This window comes from Coregonus lavaretus (genome assembly GCF_964263955.1).
Source record: "Coregonus lavaretus genome assembly, chromosome: 12".
Lineage (NCBI taxonomy): Eukaryota > Metazoa > Chordata > Actinopteri > Salmoniformes > Salmonidae > Coregonus > Coregonus lavaretus.
In genome coordinates, this window is record NC_139999.1 from 52,753,956 (window position 1) to 52,777,085 (window position 23,130).

Below are 23,130 nucleotides of genomic sequence, written 5' to 3' on the forward strand. Positions count from 1 at the left end.
CATCACAAAATGCCATTCTGATATATACTCTTACAGCAAAGCTGTGTTGCCCAAGGCAGCTATTACTTCGTGTAACAGTCTCACAGAAAATAAACAAATTCCAAATTAATGAATGGAATTTCAATGGATTTCCTGAATGCACTGAGTCGAAATGGCATTGACCCTCACCTTGCACATAACAAGCAACCAACCAAAGATCTGACTAAAAGGTGACCGGGAGTCCCATAGGGCGGCACACAATTGGCCCAGCGTTGTCCTGGTTATGGGAGGGTTTGGCCGGGGGGGGCTTTACATTGCCTTGCAAAAGTATTCACCCCCCTTGGCGTTTTTCCTATTTTGTTGTATTACAACCTGTAATTTAAATAGATTTTTATTTGGATTTCATGTAATGGACATTCACAAAATAGTCCAAATTGGTGAAGTGGAATGAAAAAAATAACTTGTTTCAAAAAATTCTAAAAAATAAATAATTGAAAAGTGGTGCGTGCATATGTATTCACCCCCTTTGCTATGAAGCCCCTAAATAAGATCTGATGCAACCAATTATCTTCAGAAGTCACATAATTAGTTAAATAAAGTCCACCTGTGTGCAGTCTAAGTGTCACATGATCTGTCACATGATCTCAGTATATATACACCTGTTCTGAAAGGCCCCAGAGTCTGCAACACCACTAAGCAAGGGGCACCACCAAGCAAGCTGCACCATGAAGACCAAGGAGCTCTCCAAACAGGTCAGGGACAAAGTTGTGGAGATCAGGGTTGGGTTATAAAAAAATATCAGAAACTTTGAACATCCCACGGAGCACCATTAAATCCATTATTAAAAAATGGAAAGAATATGGCACCACAACAAACCTGCCAAGAGAGGGCCATCCACCAAAACGCACGGACCAGGCAAGGAGGGCATTAATCAGAGAGGCAACAAAGAGACCAAAGATAACCCTGAAGGAGCTGCAAAGCTCCACAGCGGAGATTGGAGTATCGGTCTATAGGACCACTTTAAGCCATACACTCCACAGAGCTGGGCTTTACGGAAGAGTGGCCAGAAAAAAAGCCATTGCTTAAAGAAAAAAATAAGCAAACACATTTGGTGTTCGCCAAAAGGCATGTGGGAGACTCCCCAAACATATGGAAGAAGGTACTCTGATCAGATGAGAATAAAATTGAGCTTTTTGGCCGTCAAGGAAAACGCTATGTCTGGCGCAAACCCAACACCTCTCATCACCCCGAGAACACCATGCCCACAGTGAAGCATGGTGGTGGCAGCATCATGCTGTGGGGATGTTTTTCATCGGTAGGGACTGGGAAACTGGTAAGAATTGAAGGAATGATGGATGGTGCTAAATACAGGGAAATTCTTGTGGGAAACCTTTTTCAGTCTTCCAGAGATTTGAGACTGGGACGGAGGTTCACCTTCCAGCAGGACAATGACCCTAAGCCTACTGCTAAAGCAACACTCGAGTGGTTTAAGGGGAAACATTTAAATGTCTTGGAATGGCCTAGTCAAAGCCCAGACCTCAATCCAATTGAAAATCTGTGGTATGACTTAAAGATTGCTGTACACCAGCGGAACCCATCCAACTTGAAGGAGCTGGAGCAGTTTTGCCTTGAAGAATGGGCAAAATTCCCAGTGGCTAGATGTGCCAAGCTTATAGAGACATACCCCAAGAGACTTCCCGCTGTAATTGCTGCAAAAGGTGGCTCTACAAAGTATTAACTTTGGGGGGGGGGGGGTGAATAGTTATGCACGCTCAAGTTTTCTGTTTTTTTTGTCTTATTTCTTGTTTGTTTCACAAGAAAAAATATTTTGCATCTTCAAAGTGGTGGGCATGTTGTGTAAATCAAATGATACAAACCCCCCAAAAATCAATTTTAATTCCAGGTTGTAAGGCAACAAAATACGAAAAATGCCAAGGGTGGTGCATACTTTCGCAAGCCACTGTACTTGGCTCATCACACTCTAGCGACTCCTTGTGGCGGGCAGGGCGCCTGCAGGCTGACTTCGGTCGTCAGTTGAACAGTGTTTCCTCCGACACATTGGTGCAGCTGGCTTCCGGGTTAAGCGGGTGGGTGTTAAGAAGCACGGTTTGGCGGGTCATGTTTCGGAGGACGCATGACTCAACCTTTTGGGGCGATGAGACAAGATCGACCAATAAGAAAAGAAAGTTCCAAACCTCTCTGCCAATAACAGCTAGTTTTCAGCTTTCCTCTCCCCACTCAGACCACTCCCAGACAGTCCTAGCAAATAATAATAATAATAAAAAAATACAAAAGTTAGAACCAGCCAGTCACTAAGCTTACAGTAAAGCTACAAGCCTTGCTAAGTTGCTTACATGTTAGCAGAGGCTACTACCTCACACAATGCTGCGTGGGCGCAAAACTGGCACCCAACTGCCAATTAATCAAATTGTGCTGCCTCTCTGGCAACCTCAAAAGGGAGAAAAATAAGTAGGACAGCTGCATGTGCCAAGATGCGGAGGCTCAATTACTTTAGGGAAAAAAAATGAAATATAACAGCCGAGAAATGTCAAAAAAATATTTTAATGTAAAAGTCTGCAGCTCGGCCCATGTGTCATAAGCCCTGGGGAGTTCCGGCTTTTCTCACTTCGGCCTTAGGAAAGAACAGTTATGTCGGGATGAGAAGAATTACGACAGATCCTACAGTACTTCCCAGTATCCCAGCCTTTAGGGATTGGGATATGCAGGGAAGGGGAGGGAGGGGTGGACATACATTTTGTTGCTCGCCATCACCTGTTGATTCAGTGAGGGAGTTTGGCTGCGGCTGCAGCTGGAGAACTCTGAGAAGAACATAGAGGACCAGGGGGGAATTTGGCACTGTGGGAAGCTGTGTATGTCACGGAGATGCTTGACCCCCTCAGCCCCAATATTATTCCATTGGCACCTTATCCGTTGGACAAAACACACTTGGCTAGGCCATATTAGCATCATTGTCATGTGGACTGAGAAACACACACATTTTTGGCATGAACACACATACACATTAAAATACTCATAAGGCACACATGCACACACACATTTCTGTAAACTACTCATAGAGGCACGTACTTGCACACACACACTCTCTCTCTCTCTCTCTCACACACACACACACAAACACACATATAAAGAGGGACACAGAGGGACTTTTCAAGTGCCAGATTAGTTCGAGGAGCGCAGGGTTGTGGTTGTAATAGCGCCAGAGATATTTGTCATTGCCTTGTCAGTGTAATGCTTCAATGGTAGTCATTTCACTGCCTGGTCTACACTGTCCTCAGAGCCCCATTAGCTATGTGTGCAGGCAGGCTGGGCCGCTCTGTCAGTCGTGACCAGTGTGCCTCGTTTAATGGCTTGGCAATGGGCACCAGCACATTTCACCCATGGATTTACTGCCATTGCCAGAGACTGGTCCAGTAAAATTAAACAGAAAGTTAGCCTGACAAAGGCCCAGTGCAGTAAAAAACATTTATTTCCCCTGAAATAGTGTAAGAGCTGTTTGAAAAGACCGCCTTAAATTTCAGCTTGTTTTGGTGGGATGGAGTTTTGGCTTGCCTGGTGACATCACCAGGTGGTAAATTAGTTAATAGTCAAATAACAAAGAGAGTTCCAATAACAGCTAGTTTTCAGTTTTCCTCTCCCCACTCAGACCACTCCCAGACAGTCCTAGCAAAATTCTTGCTTGAGAATTTTGCTCTTTGCTAGGAAGCTATTTGTATTTATTTTTGACCCCCCCCCCTACCCCAAAACAAACACAGTAAGGTACTAAATTGTTACCCAGAAATGATTTGATATTGATATTTTAAAAAATGGCTGCATTGGACCTTTAAGCTAATACCCTTACTTATAGTTGAGGAACGGTGCTGCGACTGCCAAACTTTCTCACACTTCCTCACTACAACGTAACCTTCCCCATCTGTTGGTCTCTACTGAATACATGTACTGGTAGGCTATGTTTATTATCCCATTAATAGTAACCAAGTATGCATCCCAAATGGCACCCTATTCCCTATGTAGTGCACTAAGTAGGTAGTAGCGGGCCTTTCGGGACACAGCCCAAACCTTTTCACACAGTGGGCTATGTAGGTACCACATATGGAGCTGAAGCTTACTGGTCTGGTGGGGTTTAGGGAGATCTCTTCCCTGTCCATCACCTTGCCCTAGAAACCTCACATTCTGCCCCACGCCACAGCACATGGTGCACCACCAGCTCTCTTGCCCACCCAACCTCCCACTATGACACACAAGAAACTGCACAAACCTGTGTATGTAAGCTGTATGTATGCTGTAAGCAGTATATACGCATGGACACAAAAACATGCTTGCACGCACACTCGGACAGGCACTCGCACAGGCACCCCCCCCCCCCCCCCCCACCCCCCACCCCCCACACACACACAGACACACTTTCTCTCTTTCTCCTGTCCATGTCACGGTGTCACCTCCCTGCCACCCAGCCACCCTCTGTGACACCCAGTCAGGCCTGGTTGCCATGTGGAGCATGCTTCCATCCTTCCCCTCCACAGGAGGTTAGTGGCACCTTAATTGGGGAGTACGGACTCGTGGTGATGGCTGGAGCGGAATGAGTGGAATGGTATCATACACATGGTTTCTATGTGTTTGATGCCATTCCATTTGCTCCGTTCCAGCCATTATTATGAGCCGTCCTTCCCTCAGCAGCCTCCACTGTTCCACTCTCTCCCCCTGGTTCCCTTTCACTGTGTGGGAACGGTGCCTGGCTGGCCATTGGCAGCGATGAATGCAGTCTCAGCAAAGTAGTGTTATATAATAGGAATAGGAATATATTGTATTATATGATATGATATTATATTGCATATATTGCAGGTGTGTGCATTACAGGGTGTGGACACAAAGTATGCCCACATCAGGGGCAGCTCTCTCTCTCTCTCTCTCTCTCTCTCTCACACACCCTGTTAACTCAGATAGGAAATGAAAGCCAGCTGCGGCTTCATGATTTTATCTGTGATGCTTTGCTGTTATATGTAATTGACCTTCTCAGGTGTTTATGTCCCCCAGTTGGATTGATTATTCCATTTCCACTTTGATGGAGGAATGACAGGAATATACTGAAGAGCCTTTCTACTCTTCACTTTAACCTCTACACTCCTCACATACACTATGTGGGGTTCTATTTTCTTATAACTATATGTGATGCCTAGCTTAGAAAGAATACATTAATGATTAAACATAATAGGTTTGTGCTGTACTGATATAGATTGGTCAACATAACAATCTGTGATTAATGTGAGGAACTATTAGGGGGTAGGCCGAGACAGACTTGTGTCTCACAGACACAAACACTGCCTCTTTGTTTGAACGCTCAAGGACGTGTACTGCAAAAGTGCTGACTCTCTGGACAAGTTGCAAAACAACGAACACCTGGCAACAGTGAAGCGCCAAGGGGTTGGGACCAGCCTGTGCGCCAACGATAGGCTGAGTAAGTCTAAACCACGCTCAGTCTCTACTCTGATAGGCCAGCAGGGAGCGGGAACTATCTCTGTCAGAGTATTTAAAGAAGAATTTAGAACAATGGCTTAGTTCTCTGTCTGCCCTGCGTGGTATTTCAGTGGACCCGTATATACGAACATCATATTTACCATTGAAGGTTTTGCATTAATTAAAATACTACTCTATTTTAGAAGACGTGTATTGACCTCTTTTTGTTCCTATACCAGATTTGAATTGACGCAACTTATCAACTACCAGTCAAACGTTTGAACACACCTACTCATTCCAGGGTTTTTCTTTATTTTTTAACTATTTTCTACATTGTAGAGTACTAGTGAAGATATCAAAACTATGAAATAACACATATGGAATCATGTAGTAACCAAATAACCAAAAAAGTGTTAAACAAATCAAAATATATTTTATATTTCAGATTCTTCAAAGTAGCCACCCTTTGCCTTGATGACAGCTTTGCACACTTGGCATTCTCTCAACCAGCTTCATGAGGTAGTCACCTGGAATGCATTTCAATTAACAGGTGTGACTTCTTAAATGTTAATTTGTGGAATTTCTTTCCTTCTTAATGCATTTGAGACAATCAGTTGTGCTGTGACAAGGTAGCGGGGGTATACAGAAGATAGCCCTATTTGGTAAAAGACCAAGTCCATATTATGGCAAGAACAGCTCAAATAAGCAAAGAGAAACGACAGTCCATCATTACTTTAAGACATGAAGGTCAGTCAATGCCGAAAATGTCAAGAACTTTGAAAGTTTCTTCAAGTGCAGTCGAAAAAACATTCAAGCGCTATGATGAAACTGGCTCTCATGAGGACCGCCACAGGAAAGGAAGACCCAGAGTTACCTCTGCTGCAGAGGATAAATTCATTAGCGTTAACTGCACCTCAGATTGCAGCCCAAATAAATGCTTCACAGAGTTCAAGTAACAGACACATCTCAACATCAACTGTTTAGAAGAGACTGCGTGAATCAGGCCTTCATGGTCGAATTGCAAGAAGAGACTTGCGTGGGCCAAGAAACACGAGCAATGGACATCAGACCGGTGGAAATCTGTCCTTTGGTCTGATGAGTCCAAATTTAAGATTTTTGGTTCCAACTGCCGTGTCTTTGTGAGACGCAGAATAGGTGAACGGATGATCTCCGCATGTGTGGTTCTCACCGTGAAGCATGGAGGAGGAGGTGTGATGGTGCTTTGCTGGTGACACTGTCAGTGATTTATTTAGAATTCAAGGCACACTTAACCAGCATGGCTACCACAGCATTCTGCAGCGATATGCCATCCCATCTGGTTTGCGCTTAGTGGGACTATCATTTGTTTTTCAACAGGACAATGACCCAACACACCTCCAGGCAGTGTAAGGGCTATTTGTCCAAGAAGGAGAGTGATGGAGTGCTGCATCAGATGACCTGACCTTCACAATCACCCGACCTCAACCCAATTGAGATGGTTTGGGATGAGTTGGACCGTAGAGTGAAGGAAAAGCAGCCAACAAGTGCTCAGCATATGTGGGAACTCCTTCAAGACTGTTGGAAAAGCATTCCTCATGAAGCTGGTTGAGAGAATGCCAAGAGTGTGCAAAGCTGTCATCAAGGCAAAGGGTGGCTACTTTGAAGAATCTCAAATATAAAATATATTTTGATTTGTTTAACACTTTTTTGGTTACTACATGATTCCATATGTGTTATTTCATAGTTTTGATGTCTTCACTATTATTCTACAATGTAGAAAATAGTACAAATAAAGAAAAACCTTTGAATGAGTAGGTGTGTCCAAACTTTTGACTGGTACTGTATGTGTAAGTAATGTAATGTAATAATGTAAGTCCATTATGCCATTTGTCTTAGGCTACATTATCATTAAATATTATCATGAACTTGGGGTACAATAATCAAAAGTACAGGCTTGAAATAGGTATATCTGTTGTAAATTATACACATAAAATTTAAATTGTAACTTAAGTTTGACATGAACACTGTTAAAATCATTCATTAGGCATAACAGGGAAAAAACACGTATGCCTGTTATTGAATTTAATACCAGTTTTAGACCTAATTCTTTCTAATAAATAGTCACGCTGTGATCAGATTTTCAAGTGGAATTATAATGGCTCATAATGAGGTGTTTGAGCTAAATGTGTGAAAGTGATGTCTTTGTATTTAGTTCAGCACTGTATTTAGTTAAGTAATTTAAATAACTCCATGTCATATGGAGGGGCTTTCACTATCAAGATGATCTGATTGAACTCTATGGAAAGCTATGGAAGTCAGTTGTTAAGAGAGTTGCACAGAGACCGCATGCGAGTACTTCTCTTTCTTTTCCAAGTCATAGAAGTCAGACGGTTATCAAAGGTGTCATGCTAATAAAATGCCACATCGCCACGACATCAAACAGCTTCTCTGTTGTAAACTTTACAATACAACAGAACTACCTAAAGTTTAGCTCTGTTGTTTACAAACTGTTGGACAATGCAGGTGCTGCAGGTGCAATTCCAGACACAACAAAAGCCTCTCAATAACCTCTCCCACAGCAAAGTCCCGAAGCCTCTTGACTCATTTGCTGCCACATCTGCTCCTCAGGGTGAGTAACCTATGAAATGAGTTCTGACATTAATGATCACAGGCCTGGTGGATGAGCAGCCTGACATCAATGCTTTTCTGCTCTAGTGTTGACAAGTCAGAGGGATTTAGAGTGATTTCCCCTGCCCGACTGCTGGGCTGTAGAGCACTGTAGCGTTGTGAGACAGCGAGCTTACCCGTAGGGTCTGAAACATTTCCTCTGACGGTCTGTACGCCTCACATCAATAAACTGGTGTATCCACCTACTGTATACTGTATGTCTCAGTGGACGATCTAGACTGGACTTGAGAGGTTGGTGGTCAACAGCCTAACTAAACATTACAGAAATCCACTCAAATGTATTCTTGTGGATATTGTGCTGCCCTTCTAGAGCATTAGCACAATCTAAGTCCATTTTGTAGAGAGTAGAATCCCAGCTCTGACCAATGATCTGCATATTCATTATGTACATAAAAGATTGGGAGTCAGAGAACACCTGTGATGAAATCGATGGACAACATGAAAGCCTTCTATTATTCCCACTCCCTGCAGCTAAAGACCTCATCTCCAATTCAACACTGTCTGTTTCCCTTCACCTGCTATGGGCGCTGCCTGGCCTGGCTAACAGACAGAGAGCAGTGAACCTACAGGATCCCCTCCAGGACTTTCTCCACATCTCTCCCTCGCAGTGCCGACCGGCAGCCTAGAAGTTTCCAGAAGTTTCCCGATTTATGACAGGATCTCATTTCGGCTAGTTTCAATGGGATGAAACAGTTACAGAACTAATGAGTGGATTGTCAGTTATCCAAGACGTTTGATGGGTTCTGATGAGATTTGCGGCAGCTATTATTTTTGGTTCAACAGGATCGACACTGATAACCCCGCTCTATGGCCCCCAAAATAAAACTGCGGACCGCTCTATCTCAGTGTTCTAAGAGGCTTTTCCTCTAGGTGAGACCTTTCTATTTATTGGCAGTTGTTCGCTACTTACTGTTCACTTACTCACAGTTCATCTTCCTTCTAATTCACTGAAGGATAAGGAATCTACCTCATGGCTATAAGAGAACCAAAGCAGTACACACCATGTGATTCAGGGTTTGAACCTCTACCCCAGTGACCCGTCGGTCGATAATTGACCTGGTCTCGCTAGAACATTTCCTGGAACACCGACAAGGCCTTAATGTACTGGTGGCGCATACCCTCTAGGATGACCTCTTTGCCCGTCTTCTTCAGGGCCTGCACGGCCTCGTCGTGTGTGGCGTCCCGGAGGTCGGCGCCGTTGACCGACAGGATGGCGTCACCCACGTACAGGGCCTCCGTCTGGTCAGCCGCCAACCCTTTGAAGATCTTCGAGATGAGAATGGGCATTTTGTTCTCTTTTCCACCTGTAAAGTAGAGCACATGGCATCCGCTCAGTTCATGTCAATGAGACACAGTACGCTTCATGTACAAACTACAAACCAGATGGTTACAGGGCTTAGATTGTGCCCCTCTCTAAAAGGAGATGGGGTATGAATATAAAATATTGTAGTCTACAGGATTATAATACATACGCTTTATCCTAGGGCTTAGAGTAAATCCCTCCCCACTGGGCACATTTACATTTGGTTGAGTTGTCAACTAACGTGAATTCAACGTGAAATCAACAAAAAATGTCACCATGTCATTGGATTTAGCTTAAATCTTTTTGCAAATCCAATCAGATTTTCACGTTGATTATTTGTGTTGAAATGACGTGGAAACAATGTTGATTCAACCAGTTTTTGCCCAGTGGATCTGATACTAGTGACTAACATTTGAGGGGTTTCTTGGGAATCTTCTATAGTTTGTTGAAAGTTGTTTAAGAGAAAGGAAAGTAGCAATGCACAAGGAAAGTTTTGCTCCATGGGTGTAGGTACTCTTGAGACTGACTAGATTGAGTGACAGAACAGAGTTCATAGTAAGTACATAAGACTACATCACTCGCGACAGTGCTCAACGGTTTAATTTGAAAAGCTGAGCAAGGGACAAGTTTCACATTAAGACTGCAGTTGTAGAGAATACGAGGACACCAGTTATCCACTCTGCCCGGCTGCAGTCTCTTCTCTCTAACAGGATAATGAAGGTCTGTTCATAGGCTGGAGGCCCCTTCGTGGGAAATATTGTCAATAATGTCAAGTGCCAGTTGGGTCTTGGCCTTGGGGTGGCTGAAAAATTTTCCGAAAGAGGATTAAATCAAATTAATTTTGAATATATATTACACAGGTTGGCTCCCACGGGCGATACTACAGATTTAATTAATGCATCGTCTTCCGAGACTAGAGCCAGGTGCCCTCAATAAAAGATGCCGGGGCTGACACCCACACCCATGCATCTCAATCACAGTGGCATCGGCGCAGACTGCGACTCCCTCCGCTGTCAATATGATCTATGCCTTTTCTGAGTGGGGCTAGCGGTGCACACTAGTGTGACATTTGATGGCTGTTTGTTCAGTGATTGATGTGCAGAAATTATGCCCACCAAATTGAGATTCTGACCCCTGATGAATTGTGTGGGAGGCATATAAGGCGAGGGCAGAAATGATATCCTCAGTGATTCAATAAAAATAGAACTACCACATAATGTAATCCCAGACTGTAATATCACCAAATCGAAATCACCAAGGAAAAAAACTCCAAATAGACTTGTAGATTAGATCATGAACAAATCATAGACAATATGCAATATTGGGCGATATTTCATAGACTACATTCTAGCCAATCAACTTGAATATGTGAAATTCGAAACAAAGAAATCACATCTCTATTTTTTTTTTGTCTGCATCATTTCCAATCCCCCATACATATTTTTTTGTAAATATATACAGTATATATACAGTACCAGTCAAAGGTTTGGACACACATATTCATTCCAGGGATTTTCTTTATTTTGACTATTTTCTACATCGTAGAATAATAGTGAAGACATCAACTATAAAATAAGACATATATAGTAACCAAAAAAGTGTTAAACAAATCAAAATATATTTTATATTTGAGACTCTTCAAAGTAGCCAACCTTTGCCTTGATGACAGCTTTGCACACTCATGGCATTCTCTCAACCAGTTTCATGAGGTAGTCACCTGGAATGCATTTCAATTAACAGGTGTGCCTTCTTAATAGTTAATTTGTGGAATTTCTTTCCTTCTTAACGCACAATCAGTTGTGTTGTGACAAGGTAGGAATTTTTTATGCACGGACTTGAGCCACCTCTTAACCGTATACTGGTCTCAAAGGTCCAATAGCCCACACTGCAAAGCTTAAAATAGTATCCTAAGCTTTTTCAGTCAACCATTCACTATTTGCACCAGAGAAACTAAAGCCTATTATCACGTAAGCTTATTTTCATTGCATTACACTAAACACTCCAGACCTCTTACCCCCGCCCCTAGGACAGTGCAAAAACAGGATATCGAACGCCAGTAATCACTCCAGGACCTAGTCAGCACGCTTTCTCCCATCAAATGACTACCTGGGACGGCAGCCAAAACCCCTGGACTGATATGCTAACATACAGTACTTTATCATCCGCATAGTACAGTATAAACCACAAGAACAGTGCTCGTCAGCATTTCCCCTAATATTGGCAATTCAGCTGCAGTGTCTTCTCCCTGTATCTGGGCAAACTACGACCTTGAAAGAGATAAGAGGACCACCTACAGAGAGTGACATGGGGAACAATACCTGTAGCCACCATTCTGGCCACCTTGCCTTAACATGTCACAACTGTCAAACAAGGTTTCATGACATCACACTTTTGTCCCCACAGTGTGAAATGGCGGTTTTACTTACAATTGAATGAGGAACACAACACGCTTTATTGATTCTGACTAGAATCTCTAGGAAGATTTACAATGTGTGAAAAGGCAACCTGGTCTCAAATCATTTCATATTATTCTGTACGTAAATCCGAGCTGTTCCTTTTAGTATGATATGTTACATTTCGTATGGTATGTATTAATTTGTGGATGTCCATCACACATTTCGCATGATATTATATGAATTACAATTCAAATTATATGTTACGAATTAACAAAACACACAATAAGTTACATTTTGCAAAGAACGTACAATGATATGTTACAAATTCTAGCTAGGTGGCTAATGTTAGCTAGCTGGCTAATGTTAGCTAGCTGGCTAAAGTTAGCTAGACTAGGGGTTAGGGTTAAGGTTAGGGTTAAGTTTATGAGCTTGGTTAAAGAGTTAAGGTTAGGGTTAGGGGAAGAGTTAGCTAACATCATAAGTAGTTGCAAAGTAAAATGAACAAAAACATAATCGCAACATGCAACAATTTCAAAGATCTTACTGCATTACAGTTCATATAAGGAAATCAGTCAATTGAAATAAATTCATTAGGCCCTAACCTATGGATTTCACAAGACTGGGAATACCGATATGCATCTGTTGATCACAGATACCTTAAAAAAGAAAGGTAGGGGCGTGGATCACAAAACCAGTCAGTATCTGGTGTGACCACCATTTGCCTCATGCAGCGCGACACATCTCCTTCGCATAGAGTTGATCAGGCTGTTGATTGTGGCCTGTGGAATGTTGTCCCACTCCTCTTCAATGGCTGTCCAAAGTTGCTGGATATTGGCGGGAACTGGAACACGCTGTCGTACACGTCGATCCAGAGCATCCTAAACATGCTCAATGGGTGACATGTCTGGTGAGTAAGCAGGCCATGGAAGAACTGGGACATTTTCAGCTTTCAGGAATTGTGTACAGATCTTTGCGACATGAGGCTGTGCATTATCATGCTGGAACATGAGGTGATGGCGACGGATGAATGGCACAACAATGGGCCTCAGGATCTCGTCACGGTATTCCTGTGCATTCAAATTGCAATTGTTCATTGTCTGTAGCTTATACCTGCCCATACCATAACCCCACCGCCATCATGGAGCACTCTGTTCACAACGTTGACATCAGCAAACCGCTCGCCCACACGACGCCATACGTATGCCATCTGCCCTGTACAGTTGAAACCGGTACTCATCTGTGAAGAGCACACTTCTCCAGCGTGCCAGTGGCCATCCAAGGTGAGCATTTGCCCACTAAAGTTAGTTACAACGCCGAACTGCAGTCAGGTCAAGACCCTGCTGAGGACGACGAGCACAGAGATCAGCTTCCCTGAGTCGGTTTCTGACAGTTTGTGCAGAAATTATTTGGTTGTACAAACCCACAGTTTCATCAGCTGTCCGGGTGACTGGTCTCAGATGATCCCGCAGGTGAAGAAGCTGGATGTGGAGGTCCTGGGCTGGCGTGGTTACACGTTGTCTGCGGTTGTGAGGCCGGTTCGATGTACTGCCAAAATCTCAAAAACGACATTGGAGGAGGCTTATGGTAGAGAAATGAACATTCAATTAGCTGGCAACAGATCTGGTGGACATTTCTGCAGTCAGCATGCCAATTGCACGTTCCCTCAAAACTTGAGACATCTGTGTGACAAAACTGCACATTTTACATTTACATTTACATTTACATCATTTAGCAGACGCTCTTATCCAGAGCGACTTACAAATTGGTGCATTGAACTTATGATAGCAAGTGGGACAACAACTTTTTTTCTTATTTATTTTATGGGGGGGGGGGGGGGGGGGGTAGAAGGATGACTTTATACTATTCCAGGTATTATTTAAAGTGGTAGGGTTTCAAGTGTCTCCGGAAGGTGGTCAGTGAATCCGCTGTCCTGGCGTCGTGGGGGAGCTTGTTGCACCATTGGGGTGCCAGAGCAGCAAATAGCTTTGACTGGGCTGAGCGGGAACTGTGCTTCTGTAGAGGTAGGGGAGCTAGCAGGCCAGAGGTGGATGAACGTAGTGCCCTCGTTTTAGAGTGGCCTTTTACTGTCCCCAGCACAAGATGCACCTGTGTAATGATCATGCTGTTTAATCAGCTTATTGCTATGCCACACCTGTCAGGTGGATGGAATATCTTGACAAAGAAGAAATGCTCACTAACAGGGATGAAAACAAATTTGTGCACAAAAGAGAAATAAGCTTTTTGTGCGTATGGAACATTTCTGGGATCTTTTATTTCAGCTCATGAAACATGGGACCAACACTTTACATGTTGCGTTTATATTTTTGTTCAGTGTAGCTAAAAAGTTCTAAGTAGTTGAAAAGTTGCTAATTAGCTAAATTGCTAAAATTGTCCGTGATGAGATTCGACATTCGCGTTATACGCCTACCCATCCACCCCAACCAACCACCCTACTTTCGTTTTTGCTTAAGGCAAACCATCTGTCTTAACCATACCAAACGTAACATATAATACTAATTTGAGGGTCTCGGATTTATATTTACTATGTTACGTCTAGTCTATGAGACCAGGCTTTGTTACCCCTGAGGGATACAACCAATGCTTATTCAAGCTAACTAACTATTTAACATAGGATTTGTTGCATGAGCTGAACATCTGAGTTGTGCACTAATTTCTACACACCGGTCTACTTCTACCCACTGTACAGTATATGGTGTCAAGACAAACTTTAGGCCTCAAGCCTATCCGTCCTTAAATGTAGATGTTCGAGAGCCGCCGAGAGTGTACTTTGGCACTTTGGACCAAACGCAAGTTCGACTCTATGCCTCCCTCCACCAAACCAGGGTGGCCTCTCGAAAATAAACATCCCAGACAGACTGCTCCACTCCCATCAAATTGCTTTCATCTAAGGCCAATGACAACTGCATTTTGGGAGCTTCTTGTCAGCTGTTCGCATTGTGGTGTCAGCTGGCCGTCTCCTGCCTCTCGCTCGCTCTCTCTCGGCTTGACGTGGCAGCGCCACTCTGTTGTGACAGTGGGGAGTCACCGTTTGGTGGTCGGTTTTACTTATTTAAACAGTGCCAATTGATTTTAAAAGCCGCAAAAAAACACTGAGGTGAACGTCATGTTTATGTCATTAGGGGGACTCATTTTGTAGGAGGGGGCTGAAACGAATACAACACCAGCCCCACCGTTCCTGCCAAACGGTGAAGCGTTTTGCATTGTCATTGACAGAAACAACTTGAATTGTTGCATCTCGTTGTGTTGTTGTCCTCCGGAGGCTAGCTAGCTAAAACTGGTCCTTTTCTAAATTAGCCATGGATGGAGATAGGGTTTTACTTACTTAACTCTCCATGGTTCTAAATCATTAGTTGTTTATTAGTCTGAAAATGTTGGAAACATTAACTTGCTTGACCATGCTGTAGGTCATGTAACTGTTTGTTACATGCAAAATGCTTTGTGGACTTCACCGGACAGAGGTTGCGCTCTGGTTTTGTGATGAAACAAAGGTGTGGTTGAATTTATTCTGCCACTGTGTTTTCTTTTGTCTCGGCCTCAGGCCTATATATCACATATGTACTAACAGGTTATAGAGCACACAACGCAATTATCACAACACATAGGTTGTAATATCTCATTTTTTTCTGGCTTGGCTTCCTCAGTGATTTTACCCAGCACCGCTACTGCTCTTCACACACACACACACACACACACACACACACACACACACACACACACACACACACATAAACACACACACACACCTTCTTAAGCTCAAACAGGAGTAGGAATGTATTCTTAGAAATACTGTATTATCAGCTTGAGACCTCAAAAGTCTTGCTTTTCCTACATGCATGTTCCATCACCTTATCTGATTGCATGTGCATACTAAAGTGGTGTACAATAGATAGTTATTAGGCTACATTAGATTTAAAGGGTGTGTCTCAAAGGGTTTTTGTTGACTTGCTTTTCCATCCGATCATGTAATAAGCAGTAAGAGGATTTGTTTCCTAATCACAAGTTTGAGACATAACTTTGATTGTGGAATACTCCAAAAAGATCATGGAATACACTGAGTGTACAACACATTAGGAACACCTTCCTAATATTGAGTTGCACCCCCTTTTGCCCTCAGAACAGCCTCAATTCAGCCGGGGCATGGACTCTACAAGGTGTCGAAAGCATTCCACAGGGATGCTGGCCCATGTTGACTCCAATGCTTCCCACAGTTGTGTCAAGTTGGCTGGATGTCCTTTGGGTGGTGGACCATTGTTGATACACACTGGAAAACTGTTGAACGTGAAAAACCCAGCACCATTGCAGTTCTTGACACACTCAAACCGGTGCGCCTGGCACCTACTACCATAGCCTGTTCAAAGTCACTTAAATATTTTGTCTTGCCCGTTCACCCTCTGCATTGCACACATACACAATCCACATCTCAATTGTCTCAAGGCTTAAACATCCTTCTTTAACCTGTCTCCTCCCCTTCATCTACACTGATTGAAGTGGATTTAACAGGTGACATCAATAAGGGATCATAGCTTTCACCAGTCGTTGAAAGAGCTCCATATACATTTTGATGTTGGTAATAACTTGTGAACACAATATTTAAAAGAAAAGCAGGTAGCCTAATAAATAGATGTCTGAATTCAATTAGACATGCAGACCTTACTTATTTGATGTAGCAGCAGTGCCATATCATCTTAAATGTCAGCTTTTTGTATGGATATCAGGCTCCTTATTCCAATGGGACTACATTAGACAACATTTCACTCCCATGACATCATGTAACTATTTCACAGTGGTGCTTGTATAACATCAGCACTTATTTCTATATGAAGAGTTTACTATATGCCATTATTTCCCGAGTGGCGCAGTGGTCTAAGGCACTGCATCACAGTGCTAGCTGTGCCACTAGAGATCCTGGTTCAAATCCAGGCTCTGTCGTAGCTGGCCGCGACCGGGAGACCCATGGGGCGGCGCACAATTGGCCCAGGGTAGAGGAGAGAATGGCCGGCAGGGATGTAGCTCAGTTGGTAGAGCATGGCGTTTGCAATGCCAGGGTTGTGGGTTCGATTCCCACGGGGGGCCAGTATGAAAAATAAAATTAAAATAATGTATGCACTCACTAACTGTAAGTCCCTCTGGATAAGAGCGTCTGCTAAATGACTAAAATGTAATTGTACAGCAGCATGGCAGATAGGCTACCTTTCTCTAGAAGTTACCATGCATCCTGACAAACTTTCTTGGAAGGCTATATTCACCCTATCATATAACATGTTTAGGGAGAGAATCAGGTCCTCAAAATAACATTAAGAGAAATAGAGTTGGTTGCACGGTTTACTTGAATAGCTTCCAATAGCTTTATTGGTGAGAATAGTTTGAGATATGTTTTTTCAAAAGGTTCCACTTTTGAAAAACTTAGGCTATCACAAACAGCCTAGTCTAGTGCACTACAGTTTGGCCTTTTCTCAATTATTAAGCTAATGGAAGAGTGTCCTCCCCTCCTCGATAGACACCTTTGATCTAGGATAGTCATGTGTATCCTACCTAAGTCCTTCCTGGAAAAGTTTTTAAATCTACCACACCCCATTTGAATCAGCTTTTGTTTGTGGGAGGAGAAAAGCATGTACACGTTTAAAAACAATATGCTACTTATCATTTTATCTATAAAATGTCTTGCACAACAAACTTTTTTTTAAATGACTTTACACATTTATTTTGGGATTCCACCCATGTAAACATAATTTGCCTGATGACAACCAAGTAGGAGGCTCATTTCATACAAGCGCATTTTCCATGTTCACTCTTTTCTCACCACCTCTCCTCGATTACCTTTGACCTTTTTCAAAAGGAGGCGAGAGAGGACTGAAGAAGGAGGGCGCAGGAGTTGATAAAAACCAATTGAGAAAAGGCCCATGAATAAACTTCAACCCAATTACTGACCTTCGAAGAGTTTAAGTCTTCGATGAGGCATGTTGGTACTTTCAGCGTTTTCTTTTAGTAGAGTAGTCCAACGCAAGTTTCGGGTAGCTTACATTGTTAAACTTGAAAAACGGACCAAATAAATGTTTAAGAGAGTGTCGTTTGATTACGCACTACATTGAACTTACCTTTAATACTAATTCCAAGTCCTCCCACATCTTGCTTGGTAACTCGCACCGTGCGCTTAACGTTGGTGATTGTTTCTGGGACCGGAGAGGAGCTGAGGTTGGCTGGGTCTCCGTTAATGGCACCGGCGGGAGTTGGGTTGGTTTTAACTGTGTCTTCGGCGACCTCTCCGGGGCTCACGGTTAAAGTCTCCTCGCTAAGTGTGGCTAATACACGGATCCAACGGTCCACGGTAACTCGAAGTTCCAACAGTCCCGTTTTCTGTGCCTTCATCGCGGCAGCCATGTTCAACACATTCCTGGAATAACTATAGACGGGTTGGCACTCGGTAGTCGTGTAAAGAGAGAGGGGTGGGGGAGATGCCAAGAGACGCAGCCCCCTCCTCCAACTCTCTCTCACTCACTATCTCACTATCTCTAGCTCTCTCTCTCTTTCTCTCTCCTCTTCCAAGAGGTTTAGCCTAGTACTATCTCCCAAGTATTGAAGTTAATTGAGCACAATACGATTAGCAAAGCTCAAAGGTGACTTTTTTATTTTCATTCATTAACAAAGTTTATGCAGTGGCCAACATACTTTTTGTCTATGAAAATAGTAGTTTTTTTAGTGCTGGACTTTCATAATTCACAACAAGACCATTATAAAGTCGTATAAATCATTATATGAACAGACATCACGATTTACTATGAATCACTTTATTGTTTGAATAATAGTTTGTAACAATAATGATATCAGAACAATGCTGCAATGCAGTAGGCTACCTATTTATGTTTTTGGTGGGTGAAATGTTATCTTTGACCTCACCCTATTTTCCCATGATTTGGGTTTGATGTTTTCTCGAATAAAAGATTGATATCATGTTATAACTCGTTCATTACACTTTTATGAAACAAACATGATGTGTATCGTGTTGCATTGTATCTAATGGTGATTGGCATAGATCTAAAGATCCCAATATCTTTAGCCAAACTGTATTACAATACAATCACACTTTAGTGATGATATTTAATTTGCCCACCACGACCAGAGGGCAACTTTATATTATTCATTTACATAGCCTATTAGTTCACTACAGTTTTTCACCTCAAAAGGTTAAGAAGCGACATGGTATGTATCCATTTTCGTTTCAGTATTTGAAAATACACATTCAATGAACAAAGTGAAGCATAGGCCTACTTTATTAAAGTGCTGAGAAATAGCAAGTCAGTCCACTTTCAGATTAACATTGCCAGTGTAATAGGATCATCAATAACCTTTAAACTGTTTATAGGAGACAACCATCCCACTAGGCCTATACAGTGTTTGTGAAAGGCAGAAACAGCACCCTATTCACCATTGGACCCCAATGGGCCCTGGTCAAAAGTAGTGCACTCCCTATATAGGGAATGCCATTTGGGACGCACCCTATATTGACCGCTTCTTGGGCTCTTAGCATATGGCCCTTCCTCAAAACGGGTTTACACCATACTGTAAATGAGGAGGTAGTATGGGGCTCTGAAAACTGAATCAATACCAACCCTATCTGCCAACTACTCCAAAGAGCCTGACACAGACGAACTGTAAATCCCTGAGGGGTGAGAAGAGTGAGCTCTTAGTATATCAGACAGACAGAGTGCCTGTCCCAAATGGCACCCTATTCCCTACTAAGTGCACTACTTTTGACCAGGGCCCTATAGAGCTCTGGTCACTCTGGTCAAAAGTAGTACACTACATACAGTGGGGAGAAAAAGTATTTGATACACTGCCGATTTTGCAGGTTTTCCTACTTACAAAGCATGTAGAGGTCTGTAATTTTTATCATAGGTACACTTCAACTGTGAGAGACGGAATCTAAAACAAAAATCCAGAAAATCACATTGTATGATTTTTAAGTAATTAATTTACATTTTATTGCACGACATAAGTATTTGATCACCTACCAACCAGTAAGAATTCCGGCTCTCACAGACCTGTTAGTTTTTCTTTAAGAAGCCCTCCTGTTCTCCACTCATTACCTGTATTAACTGCACCTGTTTGAACTCGTTACCTGTATAAAACACACCTGTCCACACACTCAATCAAACAGAATCCAACCTCTCCACAATGGCCAAGACCAGAGAGCTGTGTAAGGACATCAGGGATAAAATTGTAGACCTGCACAAGGCTGGGATGGGCTACAGGACAATAGGCAAGCAGCTTGGTGAGAAGGCAACAACTGTTGATGCAATTATTAGAAAATGGAAGAAGTTCAAGATGACGGTCAATCACCCTTGGTCTGGGGCTCCATGCAAGATCTCACCTCGTGGGGCATCAATGATCATGAGGAAGGTGAGGGATCAGCCCAGAACTACACGGCAGGACCTGGTCAATGACCTGAAGAGAGCTGGGACCACAGTCTCAAAGAAAACCATTAGTAACACACTACGCCGTCATGGATTAAAATCCTGCAGCGCACGCAAGGTCCAATGCTGCAGACATGTTTTGGTACCCTTCCCCAGATCTGTGCCTCGACACAATCCTGTCTCGGAGCTCTACGGACAATTCCTTCGACCTCATGGCTTGGTTTTTGCTCTGACATGCACTGTCAACTGTGGGACCTTATATAGAAAGGTGTGTGCCTTTCCAAATCATGTCCAATCAACTGAACAGGTGGACTCCAATCAAGTTGTAGAAACATCTCAAGGATGATCAATGGAAACAGGATGCATCTGAGCCCAATTTCGAGTCTCATAGCAAAGCGTCTGAATACTTATGTAAATAAGGTATTTCTGGTTTTTATTTTTAATACATTTGCAGAAATGTCTAAAAACCTGTTTTTATTTTGTCATTATGGGGTATTGTGTGTAGATTGATGAGGAATTTATTTGATTTCATCCATTTTAGAATAAGGCTGTAACGTAACAAAATGTGGAAAAATTATAAACAATGTTATCCTAGCTCACATCCATGACTATTCACATGTACACATCCATTTTACATATTTGAAGATTAAATATTGCAATTATTGATCATAACATCTTCAGAAATCTGGGATTCTGACAGCTTTTGGGGCACATTCTTACCACAATTCTATTAATAATTTATCGTCTTTACATATCTGGCACATCTGGCTCATTTTGTTGTGTATTATACATCACTTTGAACAATTTAAGATATCTTTGGGCATATTAAAATTATATTTCATACAGGTATGGTCATGCGAAATTGTTCAATAAGTCCCCATTAAGTTGTTTGATGGCCATATTAGAAAAAGGCTTCTGTGGGGTTAATGAATTCCATGATGGCCCTGTATCTATTCATCTTTTTAAAACCCTGTTCTAGCTGTGTGTGTAAAAAATGATTCTAAGAATTAGCTGGTTGATAAACTCAATCAGGTTAGTTACAACTGGGGTTGAAACAAAAAAAACTCTCTAGGAACCGGGTTGTAGATAGAGGGATGAATGAATGAGCGATAACAGAGAAAGCTACCATTGCTGCACTGCTATCACACATTTTCCAACTCTAAGAACATAGACCTTCAAAGAAATCACTACGAGACATTGTCACCCCAAGTGAGCCCGACCGACCCCCCTGGCTCATGGAGGCGCTCATGAAAGGAGCTTGTCTGAGTCCGTGAAGCTATATAGGCTAGCTGTAAATGTACTGCTGCACTGCAGTTACTGTACCCTGATTTAGAACGAGTGTCCCTCAACCCGCATGCCTGTCCCTCTCTCTCTAGGTTATGTCTTTTTTGTACTGCAACTCCCCTGACAAGGATACAGGAAGGAAGTACACTAATGGAGTCCGTTCAAAATGTATGTAGTCTACCTTTAACACATGGTAATACACATATGAGGAAAGAGTTGGCCCATAGCAAATGAACTGCAATACAACATGCGTGTGTGGAATACATGTTCTAATGTTTTCTATTCAGATGTGCTTATACTGATGATAGTTTTTGGAGGGCTTATACTTCTTGTGCACTGGCCAAAGCTCATGTTATGTTGCAAAACCAGAAAATGAAAAGTAACTAAGTTGTAAATGGTGGCTGTAAGAGCCTCTTTCTTTGGTTCCCAAACCTTTGTCACCCTCTGGTGGTCAAATCTATCTATTGCAGGTGACTCGTTGTGGACTATCAGGTCTCTTCACACAGGAGACTGTTATGTCTGCTCATCCTGGGGTGTCACTAATGCGACACATAAGAAATGCAGATACAGAACAGTGTAGGGTGAAGTCTCTCAACTAAAGGTTAGGATTGGGGGAGAGGAAGCTGATCCTAGATCTGTACCTAGGGGAAACTTTACCCCGGAGCAATACAGAACTACATGAAAAACAGGAAAAGCTAAATGTGACACAAACATACAGGTTTCCCAAATCTAGTTACAGGATTGGGATAATGTAGCAATGTGGGATGACCTCTGACCTCAGCTATAACTATAAAACTTTACAATACTTTAAAACTTTTCAATACAGCTACTGTATACTGAAACTACAATACTTTATGCAAGCGTTATGACAAAACCTGGGCTGATATTCAGAAAGCATCTCAGTTTAAGAGTGCTGATATAGGATCAGTTTTTCCTTTCAGATCATAATGAATTACATTACATGGACTGGGGGGACCTGGTCCTAGATCAGCACTCCTACTCTGAAACGATTTATGAAAACGGGCCCTGTTGTCTTTGTGAACTTGTGTTCAATGTCATCTATCCATGACTTTGTTACGGTGATACATATCCATATGATACTAAGCCAAGCCACGTAAACGCCACCAGCACCCTATGTACCCCAACCCCCCACCCCACGCACCAACTCTGATATAAGTGTTAAAACACTGTAAAAAAAATATTAACAAATATATATAATATTTGTTATTTGAAAGGCCTTGACCGAGGTTAAAATACATTGACTGATATGATAGTCACAGACACAAGCACTGTTATGAAAATGAAGGCTTCCAAGTTACTGCAACAAGAATGACTTTAGTATTTAGGATTGATTCATGTTTAAGGCTCTCGGTATCAGTGGATATATGTGGACAATGCTGCTTGATTTGACTGGCACACGTAACAATGGGCACAATTATGACAAATTCTTTGACCATATGACCTGGTCTTCATACATCTGTCATGCTGCTGCTTCTCCTTTGTCATTTGTATGGCAGGTGGCCACCCCAAGCCATTCTAAAGGATACAATGTAATATTCTTAAAAGCTGCAATGAATGGAACACCAGGGTTCGTTTA

The 23,130-nt window shown here is 42.4% G+C and overlaps 1 protein-coding gene across 1 annotated transcript in view; it reads right to left on the reverse strand.

Annotated features, from left to right (window-relative positions):
* LOC311138884 (alpha-1-syntrophin-like) overlaps nt 1-18,228 on the reverse strand; it is a 53,147-nt gene extending 34,919 nt beyond the window's left edge. Inside the window, exons 1-2 of the mRNA XM_084173675.1 lie at nt 17,934-18,228; nt 9,237-9,422 (exon numbers count right to left, since the gene is read on the reverse strand). Coding sequence (XP_084029801.1) covers nt 9,237-9,422; nt 17,934-18,216 — 469 coding nt within the window. The 5' untranslated portion in view covers nt 18,217-18,228. The remainder of the gene's footprint in view (nt 1-9,236; nt 9,423-17,933) is intronic.
* Nucleotides 18,229-23,130: the final 4,902 nt, after the last annotated feature.